Source organism: Nelusetta ayraudi, unplaced genomic scaffold (genome assembly GCF_046127955.1).
Source record: "Nelusetta ayraudi isolate G7.1 ecotype Tasmania unplaced genomic scaffold, CSIRO-AGI_Nayr_v1 ptg000004l, whole genome shotgun sequence".
Classification (NCBI taxonomy): Eukaryota; Metazoa; Chordata; class Actinopteri; order Tetraodontiformes; family Monacanthidae; genus Nelusetta; species Nelusetta ayraudi.
The window spans coordinates 6,602,641-6,625,028 of NW_027466054.1; the positions used below are offsets into that span (position 1 = coordinate 6,602,641).

General features: G+C 44.6%; 1 protein-coding gene across 3 annotated transcripts; it reads right to left on the reverse strand.

Moving 5' to 3' along the window:
- Positions 1-1,519: 1,519 nt before the first annotated feature.
- On the reverse strand, positions 1,520-17,864 carry kitb (KIT proto-oncogene, receptor tyrosine kinase b). 3 transcript variants are annotated; one of them, XM_076031408.1, is made up of 21 exons: positions 17,590-17,863; positions 15,161-15,436; positions 14,427-14,711; positions 12,407-12,546; positions 11,605-11,773; positions 10,729-10,918; positions 10,537-10,652; positions 10,339-10,453; positions 9,414-9,604; positions 8,366-8,472; positions 7,519-7,645; positions 7,157-7,261; positions 6,273-6,383; positions 5,564-5,702; positions 5,374-5,468; positions 5,176-5,267; positions 4,532-4,654; positions 4,210-4,321; positions 3,870-3,969; positions 3,557-3,662; positions 1,520-3,004 (listed from the first exon to the last, which is right to left on the reverse strand). In XM_076031408.1, the coding sequence occupies exons 1-21, from the start codon at positions 17,645-17,647 to the stop codon at positions 2,861-2,863; spliced, it is 2,901 nt and encodes a 966-aa protein (XP_075887523.1). In that variant the 5' UTR covers positions 17,648-17,863; the 3' UTR covers positions 1,520-2,860. The 3 variants fall into 3 exon arrangements, 2 of the variants coding, with proteins under 2 accessions (XP_075887523.1, XP_075887514.1); XM_076031399.1 differs by having other exon boundaries at positions 5,374-5,471; positions 17,590-17,860; XR_012927314.1 differs by having other exon boundaries at positions 2,866-3,004; positions 3,484-3,662; positions 5,374-5,471; positions 17,590-17,864.
- Positions 17,865-22,388: the final 4,524 nt, after the last annotated feature.

Here is a 22,388-nt window from a genome sequence, read left to right on the forward strand (position 1 = left end):
TGTTTGGTTGCGAGACTAAGCTTGGATGAATTCAGTGTCGTCTTCTTCCCCAAAGCAGTGAAGGAAAGAGCGACGGTAGAGGGAAACGTAGCTCCCTGTCTTGATTCGTTTGTGTGCATGTGTGTGCATGTGCGTGCATGTGCGTGTGTGAGTGGTGAGGCATCACTGTAAAGGCTAGGTGTGTTCTAGTTTGTGTCACTGATAACCCAGCCCAAAGAATGTAAAGGTGTATAAAAGAGACAAATGGATGTTGTGACTGTGTAGATGAACGGAGAACCATTTGAAAGGCTTTCTGATGAAGGAAAACAACGCGGGGATTGAAAGGAAATTGCAATTTTCGATTTCTGTTTTTTTTCTCTTTCTTTTTCAAATCTTGCTGACCGGATACACAATTTGATAAAAAAAAAAAATTCAGTCTCATTTACAGGCTTTCGCATTGTAAGAACCTCTGAATGTGTCACTCTCTCAAGAAGGTTTTTTTCTGTTTTTATTATTTTTTTATTTCCAAGGCTGTCGAAGGCTCAGGTGCAGGATGTTTGAACTGGGAAGTCATAGGTAAAACAGTGAGCCCCCCCCCCCCCCCACCCCCCCACCCCTTACGTACAACCACTTCACTTTTCCACCACGCCATTTTGGTTTTTTGAACCCCTGAATCCCAGTGTGAAGCTGTACACATACACACGACAAAAAAAAGAAATAAAAATAAACACCAGTATTCAGTGTAAAACAGTGCTATGCTTACCTGTACTGTATGTACAGTATGTATACCCCCTCTTTTGCTCTTGAACTGTGCTCCTTTATCTACCCCAAAGTCAAATGTAATAATAATCATCATTGATATTTTGAAGCAAAAATGTTTGTTATTACTCTACCCCCCTGCCCCACCCCCCTCTTGATCAATTTGAAAATAAAAACTGTTTCAGATATTCTCTGTGACACATCTCTGCTGAAGTCTTGTTTCCTGCTCCAGTGGCTACACAGTTTTTAATCATTGTGCTGATGTTAATGGATAGCGCCTGAGCTTCAACTCTTCTTTTTAAGAAGGCATGTTGTTGTCCGACCGGCAGTGTCCAAGTTGACTCTTCATGGCAGCCAGGGGATAAGCAACACGGTGATCCAGCACCGTCCTCTTTAAACTCGTCATCTTGCACAATGTTACACTACTCGCAAATAGTTCAACTTCAGAGTGAAATTTCTAGAAAATGTAAAAAAAAATTTACTAGAGGCAATTCATGGAAACTCCTACACCCAAAAAAGGTCCAGCATGTAATATTTAGCTTGATTTATGATTTTTATATTGGTAAATATAGCACATTTCGTAATTAGGGTGACTGCTCAAATTAACCATTGATGAAGAAGGTGGAAAATGTATCCAGGTTTGGGTGAGCAGGCCACCATAGTTCACTGGCAAGTGCGGGAGGGGGAGGGAGAGTGAAAGACACTGCAAACTGAAATGTAACCACTTGATGTCGTTGTGTGCAAAATTAACCGAAACAGCTCATATTGACAGACGCGCTCCTTTGAGTTCTACCTTCAAAGGTACTTTCCTTTATTATTATTATAACAACTTAACTGTATCAAAACCACAATATCCTTTAAACCAAAACACAGATTGTCTCCTCCCTCTGCTCCTCCAAACTAAACCTGCATTACAGTCAAATGCAAACCACATTTTCGAAAACGACTCCAAAGGCACGTGACTATTGTATTTACATTGCATACATATTGGACAAACAAACAAACTGAAAAAGTAAAGGGCACACACCTCGCCCATGCTAGGTTGTGAACACACAGCCACATTGGTTCTGTTAACTGTACTGAGCTAATTCCTACACACGTACAGCAACAGGAAAGCTTTAAAGCACATGAGGACAGGAAGTTTTCCCATACATCAAGTACTGTCTTGTTTTTGTTGTAGTTATTAGGTGAACGTCGCCCTGCACTGGCTGGGTAGCAATAGTCCCCCGAGAGACGTTTAAGGCCAGTATGAACCAGCTTTATGACATCGTTTCAGTATACCCATTTTAATGTGTTTAATGTGACCACAGTGATGCTGTTGACGCTCTAATAAGCCTGCCAAATATTATTCCGACACAAAAATTCTGTATTCATGTTGACAAACAGTAACTCAATACATGCCCCCGGAACATCTTCAGTATTCGTTGTCCGGATGAAAGTAGAAAATGAGGAGTGAATTCATTTCAAATTAGCAGCCAGCGCAGATTGTGAAATTCTCACTGCTCCCACCCAACAAACATAATACACACAACCATGTTATTTTCAAAAAAAAATTAAACTTTTTCACCATTGGTCTGACCAAGGTAGACCATAGTATGCGTCTTTATGCTAAGCTGTATAACTGTTGAGCCTTTCTTGAACACGGAGATAGGACAATGGTATCAATATACAGTCTGGAAAATGCAAGAGAAATAAGGTCCCATAAAAATGAAGAAATATCAGAGGAGGCGGAGATGCTGTCCTTTCTGTCACAGCACTGTTGCTGCTTTCCAGTGTTTCTTTTCACAGAAGCATTTTCCTAAGGCTAGTCCTGCTGCTGATGGCTGATGTTGTACGTGACTGACAGCCGGTGCAGAACTCTGCTTTGTATTAATGGACGAGCACCGGCCACACCTACCAGAATGATCAATACACTGAGGAGAGATGGGACAGATGTCGATGCTGAGACTCCACTACTGTCCACTGCAGGTTTGTATATTATTTACTGTGTGTGTGTGTGTGTGTGTGTGTGTGTGTGTGTGTGTGTGTGTGTGTGTGTGTGTGTGTGTGTGCAAAAGTATAGTATTGCAAAAGAAAAAAGGCCTAGTTTAGAGCGTGTTTGGCTCCGGTACAGTTTTGTGTCTCAGACATAGTCGAGGAAAACGTCAGCTGTGTTTTGAAGTAGAGGCTGTGTTGGTGCCGTGGTGCTGCAGACTGAGCTCAGCCTCCGTGATGGCGCCCTCTGCTGCTCTGGGTGACCCAAATTGTTGCTCAGTCTCAGGTAGACCTGAAAAGAGAAACAAAGCGAAATTCTACTGAATTTGGTTTCTTTTCGTCAACATTGTGATAAAGAGATTATCTCAGGGATTAGACCTGATCTATGAACTGTCTTCATCGAAATGTTTTTCTGTGATAAATGTCTAATAGTGGCTCTAGTCTCTGTGCTCGAATCTATCAGTCATCTGTCATATGTTTTAATAGATTTGTTGAGCTAAAAGATAGTGGTGATACCATCGGGCGTCACATGTTCTAGTATTTTATAAAGCAATACTTGATGATGATGATAATAATAATAGTTGTATGTTAATAAATAATTGTATTAATAACACCTGAGTGAAAGAGGAAGCTGGTATAAAAGATGGATGGATTGATGCATTAATGACAATCATAATAAAATAGATTTAGCTTTTGGCACAATGTGCCAGTCAGAGCAAACGGTATCCACCTGTGAAAAGCTTCAAAGTAGCCGAAGAATATGTCAATTACCCCTTAATGCCTATGGCCCTCTCTTTGTCATGCAGCAATGTTGTCATCCTGGTCATATTGATGACTCACTCACATTCTTGGTATTTTCTGACAGCAGCAGCTCGGTCCTTTCCACCAGTTTCCTGAATGGAGGCCTTTTCAAAGGGTCGTGGCTCCAGCAAGACAGCATTATGTTGTACCTGCAGAGGCAAAGACGTTCACTGGTGAGGAGTGCGGAGCAAACTCCCAACCATAAACAATCTCATTCTGCATCAGACCAAACTGTACCACTGCAAATTGTGACTTCTGGAAGCACTTTTGCAAATTTCTGAATCAGTTTATAACTTTAAACAGTTATTGTTGTAATTTTCAGTACTGCGGTCTCTCACTGACAAGAGTGCACCTACATTTCAGTCGAGGCCAACTCGGGCCTGTTCATCCTATGACCCTCCTGAATCATCCTGTAAAAGTCCGAGCCCACCTGCACCCCCGGGTACGGACTGTTTCCTGCAACGCAGACACACAACTTTCACCATCATTCAGCACTACTGCGTTTATGTCATAGGGCAAAAATTCACATCATCATGGTGTCTGTTTCTCCAGCGTCAGTAATTCAATATGAAACGCAGGCTTCATTCAGCCAGTGGGTCACGTGGTGCCTAATACGACAGCACTCGGCACAAATGGACGGAAAAAAAGACATTACAAAAGCAGGCGGGGCATCACGGATTTAACTGGAAATGTTACCCAGGGAGAAGATTTCCCAAAGCAGGATCCCGTAGGACCACACGTCACTCTCAAAGGTGTAGACGCAGTCGAAAATACTCTCGGGAGACATCCACTTCACAGGTAGACGTGCCTGCAGCAGAGAGAAATCTTAATTATAACACTATCTCTCTATCTCTCTATCTATCTATCTCTCTATCTATCTCTCTATCTATCTATCCTGACCACTTGCAATGATTACACGATGATAACACTGTTATCTGTCAACAAAAAAGACAACCGCGTTGTTTACTCGAATGGGAGAATGAGAGGGTAGAAGGGTTGAGGAGTAGTCAAGACTCACATTGCCCCGTAGCACATAGCTGGCATCTGTTGTGATGTCTCGTGCCAACCCAAAGTCACAGATCTTAGCCACCCTGCCGTGAGTCAACAGAATGTTTCTGGCTGCGAGGTCTCGGTGGATGCACTGTGCACACGCACACACACACACACACACACACACGCACACACACAAAACTTTGAAATGAGCACTCACTGACTCACAGCATGCATTCTCAAACAGGAAAAAGCGATTAAAAAAACTGATCGTTAGCCACAGAACGCCAAAGCGCAATTACCAGTGCATTTAACATAATGACAGAGAACGACTAGAAGTAGCAGTAGAAGTTTAAATTTGATTTCTGGGTAATAAGCAAATAATTACACAAACTGAAACACATTACATTATTTCATAAATTTAAGTGCAAGAAGATGAAGTTATGCCTTTGTATGCTGCTCAAAGCAACTGGGTGAATTGAATGTGTGTGTGTGTGGGAGGTTGGGGTGGGGGGGTTAGCTTACAGCTGAGTACTGTGCGCTGGCCCTAAGCCACGGGGTGATTTACGAACTATCGGCAGCAGCAGCACTTTAAATCTCCTCCGTAACCACTCCATAACTAAAGCGAGCATAAATAAAGCATATAAGAGCACAGACTGTAAAACGCCCTACGTTCTTGGAAGTGATGTACTCCATTCCTTTGGCCACCTGGTAGGAGAAGCTGAGGAGGTCCTCGGCGTCCAAGGAGAGCTCATCAATGTCATCTGGTCACACATTGTTTCAGACATGAAAGGTTTCACACTTGTTAGTGAGTGAAATATAGGCTTCTTTTCACAGACTTTGAGTTAGGAAGAGTGATAGACCCTCCACCTGACTGGGATGACTTTTCTTTCTCAGAGGGCCGCATGGGCATGTATCCTGTGCCAGCCTCCTCTCTGCCGCTGCTGCTGCTGCTGTTGCTGCTGCTGCTACACACACAACAAAGACCATCCGATGTTGACAAGCCGTTTTTTGCCCTCGCAAACGTCGGTTCAAAGAGACACAGGCAAGGTGAACACACCTCGCGGGCTTTATCTGGTTGGAGACGTTGCAGTAGTAACCTTCGCCACACTGGGAATTTAGAAAAGATTCTCTTTTTTTGCGCAGGAAGTTGAGGAGATCGCCATAGCAACAGTACTCTGTGATCACCAGGATTGGACCTGGAAAGATGAAGGAGGAGATTTAAAAAAAAAAAAAGAGAGAAAAGAGAGGGAAACTGTGGGTTTCTGCCAAATGAAATGTTATTATAACAATAAAAATAAGATAAAGACAATATTTCCAATGATATGGTAATATAAGAGTTTATATATTCGTTGATTGTTAATATAGGATGCTTGCAGCGCTGCCTGAGATATCAATGTCCTTCAGTCTGAACATATTGAAGAATTTGTATGTTGGTTAGTTTAAATGAGTCATTTCCATGCCTGGACAGCAGCAAGAAGATCTGTGAGGGGATTCAATGATTTAGCCTACATGACAACAGTCATAAAATCTATTTTTTGATCAATGCAGAGAGCTAGTGAAAAAAAGTGATCAATAGTGTAAATTTTCAACCAGATTTTGGATAACTGCCCAGTATTGGCAGTTCAGGGCATCAATGCTGGGAAATCAGTCAGGACACACTGAGCATCACAAACACACATTTGCATTTTGATTGTGCGCCCGTAATTCAAACACATCTTCTCACTGGAACAACTTGTAGGAGTGGAGGGCAGATGGGCTCCACGTACCTCCGATGGTGCAGGCCCCCAGGAGGTTGACGATGTTCACGTGGTTCCCCAGGTAAGTAAGAACCTTCAGCTCCGACATCAAAGCCTCCTTCTCCGTGGAGTGAGCATTAGCTGCAATCACACCGTTATTATTATTTACATTTATATTATTATGTTCTTTATTATAGTTGGATATTTATTTACAGCCGTCTGCTTCATCTTCAGTTAGCAACACAGTTAGCAACACTTGTGAGATTTCCATGATACCATATGCACAATTAAATGCTGCACTTTATCTTATTGATCATTAGGTACTGCATGAGTTTGTCAATGCCAGCAACAGAAAAATAAAAATAAAAGGAAATGCGTGTTAGACGCAAATCCTGCAGGCAGTCTGACACTGTATCTACGTTCCTGTGCTGAGCACCTGAGGTGCAGTGCAGGTCACATCATTTTGCTATGCACATATTAAAGGTGTCTAGACATTAAATCCATCCTCCCGGCATCGTCACCAGCATTGCTGGCAGCAACTTGCCACTGGATGGTTGTTGCTTGTTTGGCGGCTTTGGGTTTTTAATCCCCCAAAAAGAGAGTGATTCACAGAAATATGGGAAATTAATTTGAGCTCTCTCAATGATGTAAAAAAGAAAACAGTCTATAAGGCCGGAAAGTTTGACTGAAGTTCCATTTTATACGAAGCGTGTTTGCTGAGACAAACGTGCCTCTGGGTTCTGACTGCCAAAGACGCTGATGCAGAAGGGCCTTGACAAATGCTAAATATTTGATCTCCTCAGACGGAAAAACAAGTAAAAGCAAGGGCTCCTTTATTGATTGGGCACACACCGAGCAGTGTGTAACTCACTGCAGTATTGAATTAAGGACGTAGGAGAGGAAGCCTTACTTACGTTTAAGCATCTTCACAGCAACTGTAGTCACAGTGTCTGCCGAGCAGAGTCCGTACGCCGTGGCCCTCACCACCTTCCCAAACGCTCCGGAGCCCAGAGTCTTTCCTGCAGGAAAACATATGAAAACGTAAAAATCCCCGCCTTATTTTATCTAGAGTTGTTTTCCCATGAATTCATGATTCATTTTACAAACTTGTGACGTGATGTGATGTTTCAACATCATTGTTTTCCAAACTTGCGTTTAAAAACATGGGCATATTGGCACAAACTGGCTCTTTTTTGTTAGTGCAGAAAATAACCTTGCAGTGACAGCAATGCACAAGTCTTTACAGCAGGACACAAAGTCAGGGTTGCTCTCGTACCGAAACGTAGTTTCTGTCGGGGGAACTCCCACTTGGAGTCGTACGGCAGCTGCGTGGGGTCAATGTATATGTAGTTGTTTCCGTGGATGCTCTCGATCACCTTCCACTGTATCTGGAACTTGGGCTTCTGTTTGGAGAGATAAGTGAAGACGAATCAACCTCTCTAATGTTGCCCATGAGGTGCTGATGCAACGTCCTCGTCCTCGTCCCCTTTCACTTCTGGGATCACTCCATGCTCTTTGGCCTTGGCAATCATATGATGATGATGATGATCCCACTGAGATGCCACACGCCGGCGTGCACTTGAGGCGTCTGACTCATCCCATAGCGACGAGGGTGACGTGCTGTCGGGGTGGGAGGGTGGGTGTGGGGGTGCTCATTGATCTCCCTCCTTATCAAAAAGCCTTTAACTGTAGCACGTCGGCACTCCAAACGCTCGACTGACGAGCTTCAAATTCATTAGGGCGCTTTCACATCGATTCAAAGGACGTGCCGCCGCTCTCATCAGCTGACTATCATTACCGAGGAAGAAAACTGCTCCGTCTCTGTCTCCATGCGGAGATGCGTCACGTCTAAAGAGCTGGGGGCTGCCTTTTTTTTCACCCTCAACCCTCCCAGAAACTATCGATTCAATTTATTTCCCTGTGACGCAAACTGCGCATCAGCCATGAAAGATGCGCCCGACGGAACAGAGACTCCCCCCCCCCCCCCGAATCTTCCAACCCAATTTGGGTGTGACACGCGGGATGGTTGGCTATAGATTTATGATGCCCAGGAGATATTTATGGAAATGAATCCACTCGGCATAAACCATCGGTTGCTTTATTGCGGTTGTCTGGAGTCTCACCTGCATGTATTTATAGAGCAGCACCACCAGGAAGAGGCTGAGGACGGCGCCGGTGGCCACCATGCCGATCAGGAGGGGCGTGAAGAGTTTGTGGGGAATGACTCGTTCTGTGAGGTGACAAAGTGAGCGTGGAAACATGTGAGACACACTGACGCATGCACAAAACAGATGCCACCCCACCAGAGGTGGCAAAAGTATTCACATTCCAGATTCAGGTAAATGTATGCTTGTGTAAAAACTGCTTATAAAATACTGATTTAACTCCTTTACTCAGTTCAAGTAAGAAAGTACAAGTTCTGAAATATACTTGAGTCAAAAAGTAAAAATGTTTTGTTTTTGCCATTGATTAAACAATACATGCGTTGATAATTTTGCAAAAAGGAAAACATTGTGACAGATTAATCTGGATTGAACTAATCTGGATACTAATCTGGATCGTTTTTAAAAGTTTTGCTACTCAACACTGTCGTTTTTTTCTTTTTCAACTGCAGCACAACCAAATTGTAATCACTAATGGTTCTGACCAGGGAGCCATTATTTGATGTTTGCACTTTTAATAAGAACAACCAATGTTATTTTCTTCATTTATATTTTTCTCTGTACTGAAAATGTACTGGACAGTGACCCCAGAGCTGATGTTCTCTAAAATAATCTCCCTCTGAAATATGATCCAGTTTTATATTGAACTAAATATAAATATGATAACTAAACATATATGTTAAATAATGATTAATAATTACTTGAAAAGAAATGCTCAAGTAAAGTACAGATACCTGAAAAATCAATTTAGAGTAAATACAGTAACAAAGTATTTGTTCCCCCCCCCATGCAGCAACCTCATCAACCCAAACCCCGCTGGCACGCATTAGGAGAGACAGCTGCAGCAGTGGTGTTTGTTTGTGTTGGGGATTAGCCAGACTATACCATATAATCTCCTCCTGCTGAGTCAGTATGGTCTAATCTGAGTCAATCTGCACCCAGTAACCACACACCTGGCACACACACACACGCACAAACAAACACACAAACACACAGGACGTTTCTGTACCGCTGATGGAGAAGAGCGTGAAGGCCTCTTCTCCCTCCGTGCTGGCCACGCACTCCAGGGTGTGGTAGTGGCCGTGCTCCTTGGAGCTCACGTTCAGGCGGCTCTCCACCTCCCTCCGGCCGAAGGCGGACTCGGTCACCGTGGCAGCTTCAGTGGCGTCCCACTGGGTGGCGTTGGGCAGGTGGGAGCACCTGTGGAGGGGTTTGCACAATTACATTTTCCTCTTTGCGCGGCAAAGCAGGTTCACGGACGTGAGTGTCGGTAATTCGGTGAGCAGTGACTGGACGGACTGGATTTATTTTGTGATATTCTGTCACCTGTCGCTCTAATTCTTCCCTGGAAAATAACATTGCCTGTCGAACCTATGAAGCCAAGAACATCTCTCATCTCTAATAATCTTGTTTTGCTTGCTTTTTTATCTCGAGACGGACAAACATTAATGCAATAAGCCAATAATCTGGGGTCACACTCCTCAGTTGCAGCCTTTACTAAAACCCTCACAGCCACAAGCTCCCAAATGCTCACAAATATAACAAGACAAGCACCTCAGAATGATGGCCCAGCCGTAACGAAAGCATTTGCACAGCTGAATGTCACAGTTCTCGGTGATCTGACACAGTGGGTTCAAAGCAACAGCTGAGTTGGAAAAACAACTACTAATTCTCAATTTCTCTTGGCTCTATAGTCCGTTTTTGACTTCTTATATGTCTCCGCAAACAAATGAAAAACAGGAAACAGGAAACAATAAAAACAATATAAAAAGAAAGTTTAACCTAGATACAAAGCAGTTGACATGTCCAATGTTTCTGGCTTTTGTACAACTGTACAGAAGCTGCATACTATCATCAGTGTCTCTCATTCAAAGCAATCTAATATAAAATAAATACAGAAAAAAAGCATGTTATTTCCTGTAATGCAGTTGTACCTTGTGTGGGGCAGCTCGCAGAAGAACCAGCTGATTTTAGGGACGGGGTAACCAGCGGCGATGCACCGCACCTGTCCGTCGACAGGCCCCTCCTGGGCGATGATGACCGGTTTGCCTTGCAGGGGTGGAGGTGGGCCGTTAGCTACCCCGGGATTTTTATTCCACTACCGGAAAGTGGGAAACTCTGCAGCTACTCACTGCTGACGTACACGTGGAAGACATGGTCGACGGACGCGTCGTCGTGATTGGCCGAGAAGGTGTAGATCCCGCCCTCTGTGCTGAGGACCCTCACCAGCCTGAGCTCGCTGATGTACCTGTACAAGACAATGCTTGAGTTTTAGAAAGTGTTAGCGTGCGGGCGGTGCTCTCCGACCCGTTACGCGGCCGTACCTGTACTTGTGACGGTGAACCGTGATGACGTGCTCCGTGGTGTTCAGGAGCCGCTTGCCGTCGTAAGACCAGGATAGGTCGTTGGGCTCGGGGTAGGCATCGAATTCGGCCCTGAGGCTCAGGCTCTCGCCCTCTTTGACGTCCGCCTGGACTGGACTTGGATCTCCCAACACGGTTATGAATCCCTGCTCTAGAGGGCAACACAAACATACAGCTGTGAAGAAGCCAACAAGTTTGAGCTGTTATTTAGTGTGAACATTGCAGGTTAGCAGATAAATAAATATCTGCAGCTAATCAAATTCTCTTCACAGCCTGAGCCTAAACTGGCATTTTTGATAGAATCATATCTTTTAGATAGAATCATATTTCCTATCAATGCGGGAAATAGCCCGTAGGAAATGTTGGTAAGGAGGAGGCATAACAGAGTCGCTTCTTGTGTTTCTTCTTTGTCGTCTTTTTACGAGCAACTTGCAGCAGCAAACTTGCCGCTTGGAATGAAATGTCTTTTAAGACACATGAAAAACTGTTGAAGAGTAGCATTCTTGGTAAGAAGCCAGGTGTAATACAAGCTTTGAAGGAATGAATGGAGTAAGTCAACTGGGCAGGTGTGAATAGCTGTGTGGTCTTTACAACATTCTTGTGTTTGGAGGGCTCCTCATGTCTTGACTAGTAAAGATGTCTGACCTTTGCAACAGTAAAAAGCCTCAATATTTTTCTCTTTGAGCTATTCTTTATTTGCATAATATGCAAATACAAATGTTAAAGGCTTGAGTAATCCTGTCAGACTTAAACTGTAAGTCAAGTGCTGTTGTCCTTTTGTCAGCTCCCGCTGGTGCAGTGTTTTCTACTGCTGCTGTTTTTACAGCTGCAACTCACCGCGAACATCCAGATACAACGCTGCGGCACTGCTGCCCCTCTCATTGGTGACAGAGCAGCGGTAGGAGCCTGAGTCGGACTGTGTGACTGCTGGGATCGTGAGCGTGGTGCCGCGGTGGTAGCCACGGGAGCCGGCCAAAATGTGTGACGTTTGGGACTCACTTGGATGCTGCGAGGCATTGAGAGATGTAAACGTGGCAGTTATGTTGCTGTCAAAGGGTCATTTGACATGAATTCAGGTTTATTAAGGCTATGCAATTGGTCACTGGAACCAATAAAACCGTTCTGTTAACATTACACAGGCCCTGGAGCTGAGGCGTAGGCACTAATTGTGTTTAGGGTGGGCCAGTGCAAAACTGGATGGGTCATCTTTTCCCAGAGAAAAGGACTTGAAAGTAGAATAAACAGTTTGTTTGGCTTGCACAGTGTCTGTTAAAGGGGAGACTAAGTCCCACCCTTAAACAGACAAAGGCTCATTTATGTCTTCTTTCAATTTGTTTCAGCAGTTTTTACAAAATGACAAATTAAACGATCATTAAAAAATCAACAACAAATTGATTTCTATTGAGTTCTAACGAATTAAAAATCGATAATAAATAATGCATTTTGCTCAAACATAGAAAAACGGGTCAGTGTATGAGTGAGCCGCACAGTGCCCGAGGCCTATTGCTGGTTATGCTGCTGCCCCCGAACCGTTTCAGTGGAGGAACGTTGTCCTATATAACACAGCATGTTTACGCAGCATCACCTCGCAATGGAAAGAAAAGGAGAATCAGCACATTAATCCCTGTGTCAATCTTACCACTGTAGCAGGAAAATCCCACTTGAGATTGAAGTCCGGGTTTACGTTGTTGGAGCTGCAGGTCACAGCGAACTGCTCTCCCTCCCTCAGGATGACATTACCTTTCTGGGACAGCGTCACTGCTGGAGGCAGCTCAGGCACTGGATGGAAAGATCAAAAGCAACATTATTGTAACTGGTGGTTGATCGTGATTACTAAACTCTTCTGCATACGGACTTAGCACATTTTTGCATTTTATTCTGCCGCATTTCCACTGACAAAGAACCTAATACGCTCACAGCACAGGACTACCTGCAGGGTATTTATGGGCCAAAAACTACATAACGATAAAGTTAAAGTTAGACACAAGGTTTTTTCACAAGGTTTTACCATGTGAAAAAAAAAATCTACATGATAATTCTCTATGTGAACACAACATTGCTCCTCCCTCGGTAATCTCATCACAACTTCACTAATGCTGCGTTTGGTGCTAGGATGCTTTCTTTTTGTTTTGTTTTTACACACAGTGTGTGAGTTTTTGTCAAAGTAGCGACTGGAAATTCTGAGGTATAATGTACACAAGCGCAGTATTTGCACATGAGGATCGAGCCGGAAGCTAAATTCCCGCCCGCTGAAGTAACAGCGCGGCTGCGTTTCACAAAAACTGCCGTAATTCTGTTTACCCCCAAACACGTCCGTCATGCACCGTTTCAAAGGACGAGTCCCTGATCCCTCTCTCCCTCCCTTCGTCCCTCCCTCCCTCACTCACTCGCTCGCTCCCTCCCTCTCCCTCCCAGTCTCCATCACTCAGGCTCCTCCCAGCTTCCCTCTGTTTCCACTATTACAGCTGCAGACCAGAGTGGAAATGCTGATGCAGGATGATGATTAGAAATGCGATGGGTTTCCTTACCAAACGCTGAAATGATGGTGTGTTTCTCTATAAACAACTCATCAAACACCATTAAATAAAACTCTCTGTCCAAAGCGCATCCGTGATAAGTTACTTTCTTTGCACTTTTTCTTGCTAGGGTGCATTTTGATCCAATATGTAGTCAAGAAGATCGTCTATCCACCCCATTTTTTGTCTAACCTTGGACAAAAATCTCAACAAGTCTTTGATGGATCTCCAGGATCTCTTATCCATTATTTCTATTTAGTCTGAGCAAACAAACTTCCCATCAACCTCAGCTCTAATGTGTGATTTCTACTAATAAGCATGATAACACACAGCGGTTCCAATATGAGCATTGTCATTTTAAGCACGCTTGCGTGCCCTCATTAGCATTTCGCTAAAACCGCCTCTGCTCTGTGTAGACTCACTTAGCCTTGTTTATGCATATCATTCATCTATCAATCACACATCATTAAAGCAGCTGTTGGTTTAGACAGCTCATTCCTATGTACTATATTTTCAAATTTTCTATAGATTAGAGTTTTCAGGTTTCCCACTTCAAACAAAGAGGTGTGAGGTTGGCTAGCTAATCATGTCAAAGAAAAAACGTTTTCCCATACAGCACCATCGGAAAAGATCGCATGCGACACTCCCCAAATGGCAAACAAGGCTAATTCTGACTCACAATGAAATGGCACCCTCTTAGTTCTCTTTCAACAAATACGGTACTGGCATGAGCCCAGCGCCAAATCCGAGTTGTAAACACATCCTGCTCGGCCTGTTAAAAAAGATTGAGCACATCAGTCCTACAGCGTCCTTGAATCCGGTATTTCGCTCTGTTTGCACAATACGGGCAACTTTACTCTTTGTCTAGACAGCCTCACTTGTTATAACTGACACATTTCGAATCTTTCCTCTTATTTCAAGGTCACGTCTTGCTAATTAGCAACCGCATTTATGCTCAAAGCAAAATCTTCATTACTGGCATGCTATTTCAACTTGGGCCCTTTGGATCTGAACCTTTTCTTTTTAATTGTTAAACTTTTAAAGTAATGCACCCCCTTCCTTAATGCCTCCACCTTCATTATCATCTAAACTAGCCAGACCAACGACACCTGACTCAGCCACTCCGTGGCCTCCCCCACTTACCGAGCCGCACGTCCACGGTGTACTGGTTTGAGGTCACTTCCTCCCCGCCGAGCTGCCCGACGCACACGTAACAGCCCTCGAACTCCTTCCTCACGTTACTGATGACGACGCCACGCTGGAGGTCGGCGTGGTAGCTCAGGCTGGAGGGCAAAGGTCGACCGTCGCATGTCCTGAGTGCCATCAGGGTGACCTCGGGGTCGGTCACCATGCAGGGGATGGTGCAGTTCTCGCCCTGGCGGACCAGTATGTTGTCCACCATGGCGCGCTGGAACGCACCCTGAGGGTCTGAGCAGAAAGGTTCTGTTTTATTGCCCCTCGGTGCTCTATGCTGTTAAAGCAATTTATCTATTTCACCTGCACGGTTAATACGTCATGTCTCCTGTTATTCTCTACATCTGTCTCATAATCTGCCCAGCAACAGGCTCTTAGAATAGAGCTTGCCAAAAGTGCCTCCTGTTTGACTGCCAAACCTTGAATCCCTTGTCCTGCTATTAAACGGTTGTAAAACTGATACCAAATAAGGTAAAACTTTTATTTTTCCTTTTCTTTGAAACACACCATAGCCAACTCATCGTTCTGATCTTTTACAGACCATTTCATGATATGTTGAATCTGTACCTTCAAGCTTGATTGAAATACGCAACACATTATGGATTGCACGGACTTTTGATTTTCCCACAACAATGTAAGTCCACATTGCCTCCTCCTTGTCCTCCTCACTTCGGAAAACCCACCTTTCACGTAGACAAATATGGAGCTGTGTTCCCGGGTGACGTTATTGACGCAAATGTAGCGACCCATGTGGTACGGCAGCGCCGAAGACACCCGGACGAGAGCCACGCCGTCCTCCTCCACGCCTCCCTCCAGCCGGCGAGCCTTCTCCCACAGCCACCGCAGCCTGGTCGCCGCTCCAGACACGGTGCTGTTGTCGTGGCATCGCAGCTCCAACTTCCCCCTCTTGGGCACAACTACGTGCGGCCCGCCGGGGCTGATGACTGGCTTACACCAGGCTGAAACAGGTGTCAGGCAGTGCGAAAGAATTGAGTTTTGATTTTGAAAAGTCCGTGAAGTCAGTTTAATGGAGCCAAAACCTTTAAGAGAGCATTAAAGTCCGCTTTGACTGATGGAACATTAAAGGTACAGTGATTAAAATTCGGCCATCTAGTGGTCACATTTTAGGCTGCAGTGCTCTCCCTCTCCTGAGCTTGCCAGTGAACTACGGTGGCCTTTGTAGACAATCTTCATACCTTGTCCACCTTCTTCTTCATTGGTTTATTTAAGGACACAAGCAATTACGCTAAATACGAAACATGCTGTCAGGGGACTGGATTGTCCACACCAGACTTCCTTAGAAAAATGGCAGTGCAAGATGTCATCTAACTGGGAGGAAACCCTTGCAATATGGATATTCTTATATATAGATAAGAACTGTTCCAAGGGAAGGAAAACCAAATTAATTGTATTGTACTGTTAGTATACACTTTTATGAATATATTTCCGGGCAGTATATTAGGCTTTTACCAATGTTAAAATCATAAATCAGGCCATTTTTTCACACTAGACCTTTAAAGCATTGAGGGGTTTCAGACTTCTTTTAAGACCTCCTGCGATAGGGTTTTCTAAAGCTATTTGTGCAGAAACAAACAGCTTACACAATGGAAATTAATGTGCAGGGCTCTTTTGGACTCAAGTAGAAAAGACAAAAAAAACAGGAACATTTTAAAATAATAAAATTATCAAAACATAATAGATAAATGCTACTTAAAGGCTGCAGCCACGGATTATGGAGAAGTTACGAAAGCAGGCAACAACTAAGAAAAGCCTCACAAAAGATTGTTGCTTAAAGAAGAGAGTCCAAAGATGATTTGCGTCCAATTGACCAATTGATTAATGAGCACGGGAGATCTAAAACATAATGTGATGGTTAAATAGGCTGATCACAAATGGCACTCAGCCCCCCTTAAAGCAGAGTGCTATCAAACCACCGTGGCCCACTTGCAGAATCAATAACTGAAAGCGGCCTAATCGAGCATTAAAACCCTTAAAACTCCACCGAGATGAGTAAAACAAACTAACATTTCCCCTCCGGCTGCATCTCCCAACTTCGCTTTCTTTTTGTCTTTTTTTTCTTTCATTGGACTGTGGGAGGAGACAGATTTGCACATGATAGGCTCAGTTTCAAGAACGGGATTTTCATGTGACTGTTGTGCCCTGAGGGCCAGGCCGAGGATCCAAGAAGGAGAGGCATGTGGATGCAAATAGCGCCAAACCACCAACCAGCCAACCAATCACCGCTCAAAAAGAACATCAATATCCGTGTTCTCGCACGGCGACTCCGACGACCTGCCTGCTCACTGGCTGCGGTGCCAGAGATGTTGTGATCTGATCTTTGAGTAATAAAAAAAGAAAAGGGTGAAAAAAAAAAGAGAGGAACGTTTCGCACGGAACCTGCGGCGGTTGCGTGAGTAAACACAGAGCGAGGCTTTCATCGCAGCGGTCAGGACCGTGTATGGGCTGAGAAAAAGCTCTCAGTGTCTCAACCACGTCGAGGTGCTGCAGGCTGTGTTTGACTTGAAGGATGTGGTGCCGTGCGCTATTGCGCACGCACCGGGCGCTTCTCTTTCTTTCTTTTTCTTTGATATGAATAATTAATGGTGCTTAAACAGTGGTCGGAACACACACACACACACACACACACACACACACACACACACACACACACACACACACACACACACACCTGTTGCCCGAAGGCATCTCCATCGCGTATTGACGCTCAGCTATGCAAATGAGATCCGGGCAGGCTGCACCGTTAAATATCTCTTTCTCTCTTTCTTTTTTTTTTTTTTGAAAGCGATCATGTTGACAAAGGAAAAGTCCGTGCAGCGTGTTTACATCTAGGAGCTATTGGAGGGAATCAACAAGAGCAGAACCACCCAACACAGAGTCGCTAACACGGTGAAACCTTTTCGATTCTACTGGGTGGAAGTAAACACTTCATCGCACCTAAAGTTTGATGTGATCACACAGACACATCCAACACCCCTTGGGTTGTGTAGATATTAATGAAGAACATCGGAGGTCACGCTGAGTCAGGTGAAACACTTGAAAAAAAAAAAAAATATGAAATTGACACGGCAGGAGGTTGGACTCTGTTTCTTACCTGCGAGTGGCAGCAACAAAATCAAATGCGACGCGAAAACAGTCCAGCGGAGTCTCATGGTTGCAGCCCTTCTATGCTCTTGCACACGCACCAAGCCGGGACGCGGTCATCCTTAAGGCTGAGGAGGAGGAGGAGGGGGGAAAAACAGGCTCGATCCGCAGCGATGAGCACAACAGACACAAAACAATGATCCGGCAACAGCAGCAACAGCGCGACTCCCCCCTGATTGAGTTGAATGGAGCTTAAAGGCGCAGCAGCGCCTCTCTTCCTCTTTCTCCTCTTTCTCCTCCTCCTTCTCCACCTCCTCCTCCCTCTGGATGCACTGCCACTCCTTTCTGTCCCGCACCGGCTGGAGGCTGGCCAAGCGGATGAGTCGGTGCTTTACCGGAGACGCTTGCGGCGAAGATTCGCACAGAGTCACTGCGAGCGAGGACACAATACTGCAAAGGAACTCTTTAGTAGGGAAGTATTATTATTGGTGATGAGACGTCTCTGGCAGGCAGGGGGCGTCTTGGTTGTCTCTTTTTTCCCCCCCGCACGTACCTCAAAACATCCCCACGATGTTTTTAAGTTAGGTTTCGGTGTGAATAGCAACATAGTAAATAGGCCGTCAGCACACGCAGAAACAAGAAATTACTTTACAACTTGGAAAAAATTAAAACTTATTAAAAAGAACTACTAAGTAATACTTACTTATTTACTAGTCACCTACCCCAGAATATTCATAAATTGATTCATAGATAAATAAACAGACAGACAGACAGACAGACAGACAGATAGAGACACACTTCACAGTCACAACAGACTGCTGTAACAAAAGAAGGATTTCAAGGGGGCTTTCACCTTGCGGCTAATGTGTGATCTCTTGGTGGACCCTCATAAGGTAAGTGGCAGAGCTGGATTAACCTGCGATGAGACTCAAGGGCACAAGTGCAGCCACTGACCATTTTGTCGTTTGCCTAAATGTGTCAGTGCATTTAATCTGTCATGAACCCAACGGGGACAATGAGAGAGCAGGCGTGTCTAATCCTGTTTTCTTGTCAGGGTGGGCCAACTTCCAAAACTTTGCAACAGTAAAACTGCTACTTCAAGACGCCAGCAATCTGGACTGTGAAATGCAAAAAGTAAACTGTTTCTCCTGTTGGAGAAAAAAAATGAAAGAAAAGAAATGAGGAAGCCAGAAGCGGCCAGTGAATGTGCTTTGTGCCTTTGGACAGTTTTGCCATCGTGCTTTGTTTGCACAACAAAACTCAAGTCCCTCAAGTCATATGACTATAGCAGGGGTGGGCAAATTTAGGCCCGGGGGCCATACGCTGCCTCTTAAACTTTTTAATCCATCCCGCTGAACTTGAAGAAATTATATTAATAGTGGGTCAGTAATTAATAAAATAGCTGTATTGCATCCAATGTTTTTTCTTTGTTTTAAGAGTCATTTCAATAAAGAGCTAAATACCATGGGGCTTCAAAGACAGATATTTTGTTATAGCGCTTTTGTTCATTTTCAATAGACACTAGAGCACATTTTATATATATCCCATGATATATTTTTGGGTTACCAAAACACTCCATCCATCTGTTCCTGCTCTGGCCCCTCAGTCAGATTTTAGAACACATTCAGAAGCCATCCCTGGACTGTAGGCTCTAGAAAAGGATATGACAACAAATTAAGAGGGACCCGTGCAGAACAAGAGGATGGTATGGAGGGAGGGGGAAGAGGTATATGGCTGGGGAGCCTGGGGTGGCTGAAGGCCGTATCAGCCCAAACATGTGCCCAGCAAAAATGTTTTTGTGGACAGCGATGCCTCAGAGGGGTCCTTCATATTTTCACCACAAGGGCTTTTTTGTTTACCATTTAAATTTGGGTCATATAGGCCATGGGGCCCTGCTGCCGGTGGTGGTGGTGGAGGGGAGGGTGTCCCAAAATGTCATCAGCTGACAAAATCGTGCAAAATGTAAAATTTGTACATTAAGCATTTATCTCAGCATGTTTGCAGTCTCACCGCATAAACAGACAAAGTGCTGACTGAGTGATGGCTGTGCAGGCTTGTTTTTTGTTTTTTTTGCTTCAGATGAAGCAATGTTATTTTTCCTTCTTTTTCATTGTTTTTTTTCTTCGTTTCTTCGCCCTAGTTGGCTGTGAGCTTGATGCGATGCTGCTGTTGATGCGTTCCTTTAACTGCAGACAGTGAGGGGGAGAAGTTACCAGAAGCCTCGCTGCTTGAAGTCACTTCTCCCCACCACACCGCACACCTTCTGTTCGCTGGGCTGCATCCACACAAAGGAAAGCGGCGGTGTCAAAGTACAATCCCTCTGTTTATCAGCCCCCATGGTCCAGCTGCCCGCCAGCTCACTGAGAGATGCCACCACCGCCATGCGAGAGTGTGTGTGTTAGTGCGGTGACGATCATCCATATGTCCGAGTTTCCACTCGGTCTGCATGTCATGTGAGCAGTTTATATGCCTCTCCCCGTTGCATTATTCATCACTGAGGTGAGCGTCTATAGCAGATCTGGCTGAGTCACTACACCGGTGTGTGTACGCGCCCGTTTGTGAGTGTGTGTGTGCATGTGTGTGTGTGTGTGTGTGTGAGCGTGACTCACTCAGTGCTTTTAGACTGATGAGGACAGCAGTCTCGTAGAGGGCAGCTGAGGTTTTATAGAAGAAAAACAGCTACTTATATTAGATTACGTAATAAAACCTCTTCGTCCACTCCACTCCTCTCTCATTCACCTCCTCCTTTTTTCCATCTCTCCATCTCTTCTTCTTCTTTAATTTTTTAGTGATGCAGTGGCCCGTCAAAGCTCAATCACCTACAAATGGAGCTACTGTATACCCTCGCACTCTCTGACACATCTCGTCCTTGCACCAACCCAAAGTGAGGCTCCCAGTAAGAGGTTCACATGGAAGCACCACATATCAACACTGAACTGAACTGCCTCGCTGCTGCTGCTCTCCTCTGGTGCAATCCAACACCGTTGCCGGACTGCAGACTGGACGTTGCAAACCTGATTTCCTGGTCCGTCCGTCTCTTCTCTCCTTTAATACATCGGAGGCTTGTGTTTCCTTTATCTTCGGCGGCCCGCCATGTGTGGTTGCTAAGTGTCCATCCATTTTTCAATTGTGGTGTTTCAGATGTCAGTAATGAGCCGCTTGGACTGATTGAACTGATCAAGGCTGAAGAAGAGGAATGTTGAGACGCAAAGTGAGGCCCCATATTATAACAGCGCTTGCTTATTTTGCTCAGTCTCGTGCATTGAGGCGTGGAGTACCTGCAATCAATCCCCGGGGGAAGAAGCAGGCATTTTGCAAAACCTCTCACAATATTTGTGTGACAGAACGACATGACTGCATGAATACAGTTCATTTGAATATATTATATGCCTCCTGAAGTTGAAGAAATATTTATTCTGTGGGGTTCTGTGAGAGAATGAGAACAGAGCCAACAAGTCAAATCTGACAGATGACATGATATGTAACCAAAATGCAATCAAGTCTATTAAATAGTATGTTTTTCCAATAGGAAAAATATATATTTCATTAGGGACTTCTGGAGAAGTGAGGGCAAAGTTAATTCCAGGCTGCAGCATGTGGTTTCCTCTACTCTATGCTATTATGAATGAGTGCCATTACCAGAATATTGAACCTTTAGCTCAAAATTCCTTGCAACTGTAGCTGTGTGCCCTGATGTTTTGATGTAAACCAGAAAAATGAATTCCTTTTTACATTAGCGGAAACGTGACAGTTTCTCTAATCACATTTGCGACATTATCTCAGAGGATTAAGCCTGGAAAAAAAACAATAACAACAAGATGCATTTGTTCCCACGACAGATGGGTGTTTGTGTGGCGAAACAAAAGACAAGAAGCTGCTTGCCAAGCTGTCGTGTGTGGCGCCGTGTCGTTGAGACAACCATATGTGTGATCGGCGGCAGCAACGTGGGGTTGAGAATTTTGCCAGGCCACGATATCCCAGCGAGCTAATATCAGCGCAAATAATTACTGATAGCCCAATGATCGTGCTCGCTCTGGATAAACCCGATTAGCATCGACGAGGCTGTAAACCGCCCTAATCCGCTGTGAGGCGAGAGGGGTGGACGCGGGGAGGGAGGTGAGCACGGAGAGATTAGAGAGGAGGGAGAGGAGGAGGAAGAGAATGAGGAGGAAGAGAATGAGGAGGAAAGGAAAAAGTGGAAATGTAGGCAATTGCGGTTGAAGGGAAGGAGGTGGACGAGGAGGAGGAGGAGACTCAGTTCATGGGAAAAGAAATGAGGTGAGGAGGAAGCACACAGCCAGGGGGAATGACTGAAGCAGACCCTCACAGTCTACTTCTATTCCTGCTCTTTCCAGCTCTTTCTCATGGTTCCCGCTCTGCCCCGTGTGACTGGTGTGAACCTGTGAGAATGTTTTCCACACCAGTTATGTAGGACACCTCGAGAAGCGACAGCGCCGCAGCAGAAGGGCGTTCGTCCAATAAAACAGCCTCCAGAAGTTTACGGTGCTAGGTGTGCTGAAGGTCAGAGGGCTTTCTCTGGTATTAAACCCATAGTGATCAACCTCAAGTAACCAGCTTTAATCAAAACTGAGCTGCAACATTTATTTATTTATTTATTTTAATCAAAATTATTTTTTGCTGGGTGACCAGGTGAACACTGGGGGGGGGGGGGTCACTGTGTGTATTTTCACCATGGTTACATTATCTCACCAATTTCATATCCATACAAAATGATTTCCATGAGACCCTCATTCCTCAAAGACAACAAGACAAAACAAACTTGCAAACAGTAAATTTTTAGTTTGTTAC

Excerpts from the sequence above, each read along its gene's own strand:
- kitb (XM_076031399.1), bottom strand. The coding sequence starts at position 17,647 with ATGAGACTCCGCTGGACTGTTTTCGCGTCGCATTTGATTTTGTTGCTG. Across the intron at positions 10,919-11,604 it reads GTTGTATCTGGATGTTCGCG|AGCAGGGATTCATAACCGTG; the intron begins GTGAGTTGCAGC and ends GTTGCCCTCTAG. Across the intron at positions 4,322-4,531 it reads GCTATGTGCTACGGGGCAAT|GCACGTCTACCTGTGAAGTG; the intron begins GTGAGTCTTGAC and ends TCTCTGCTGCAG.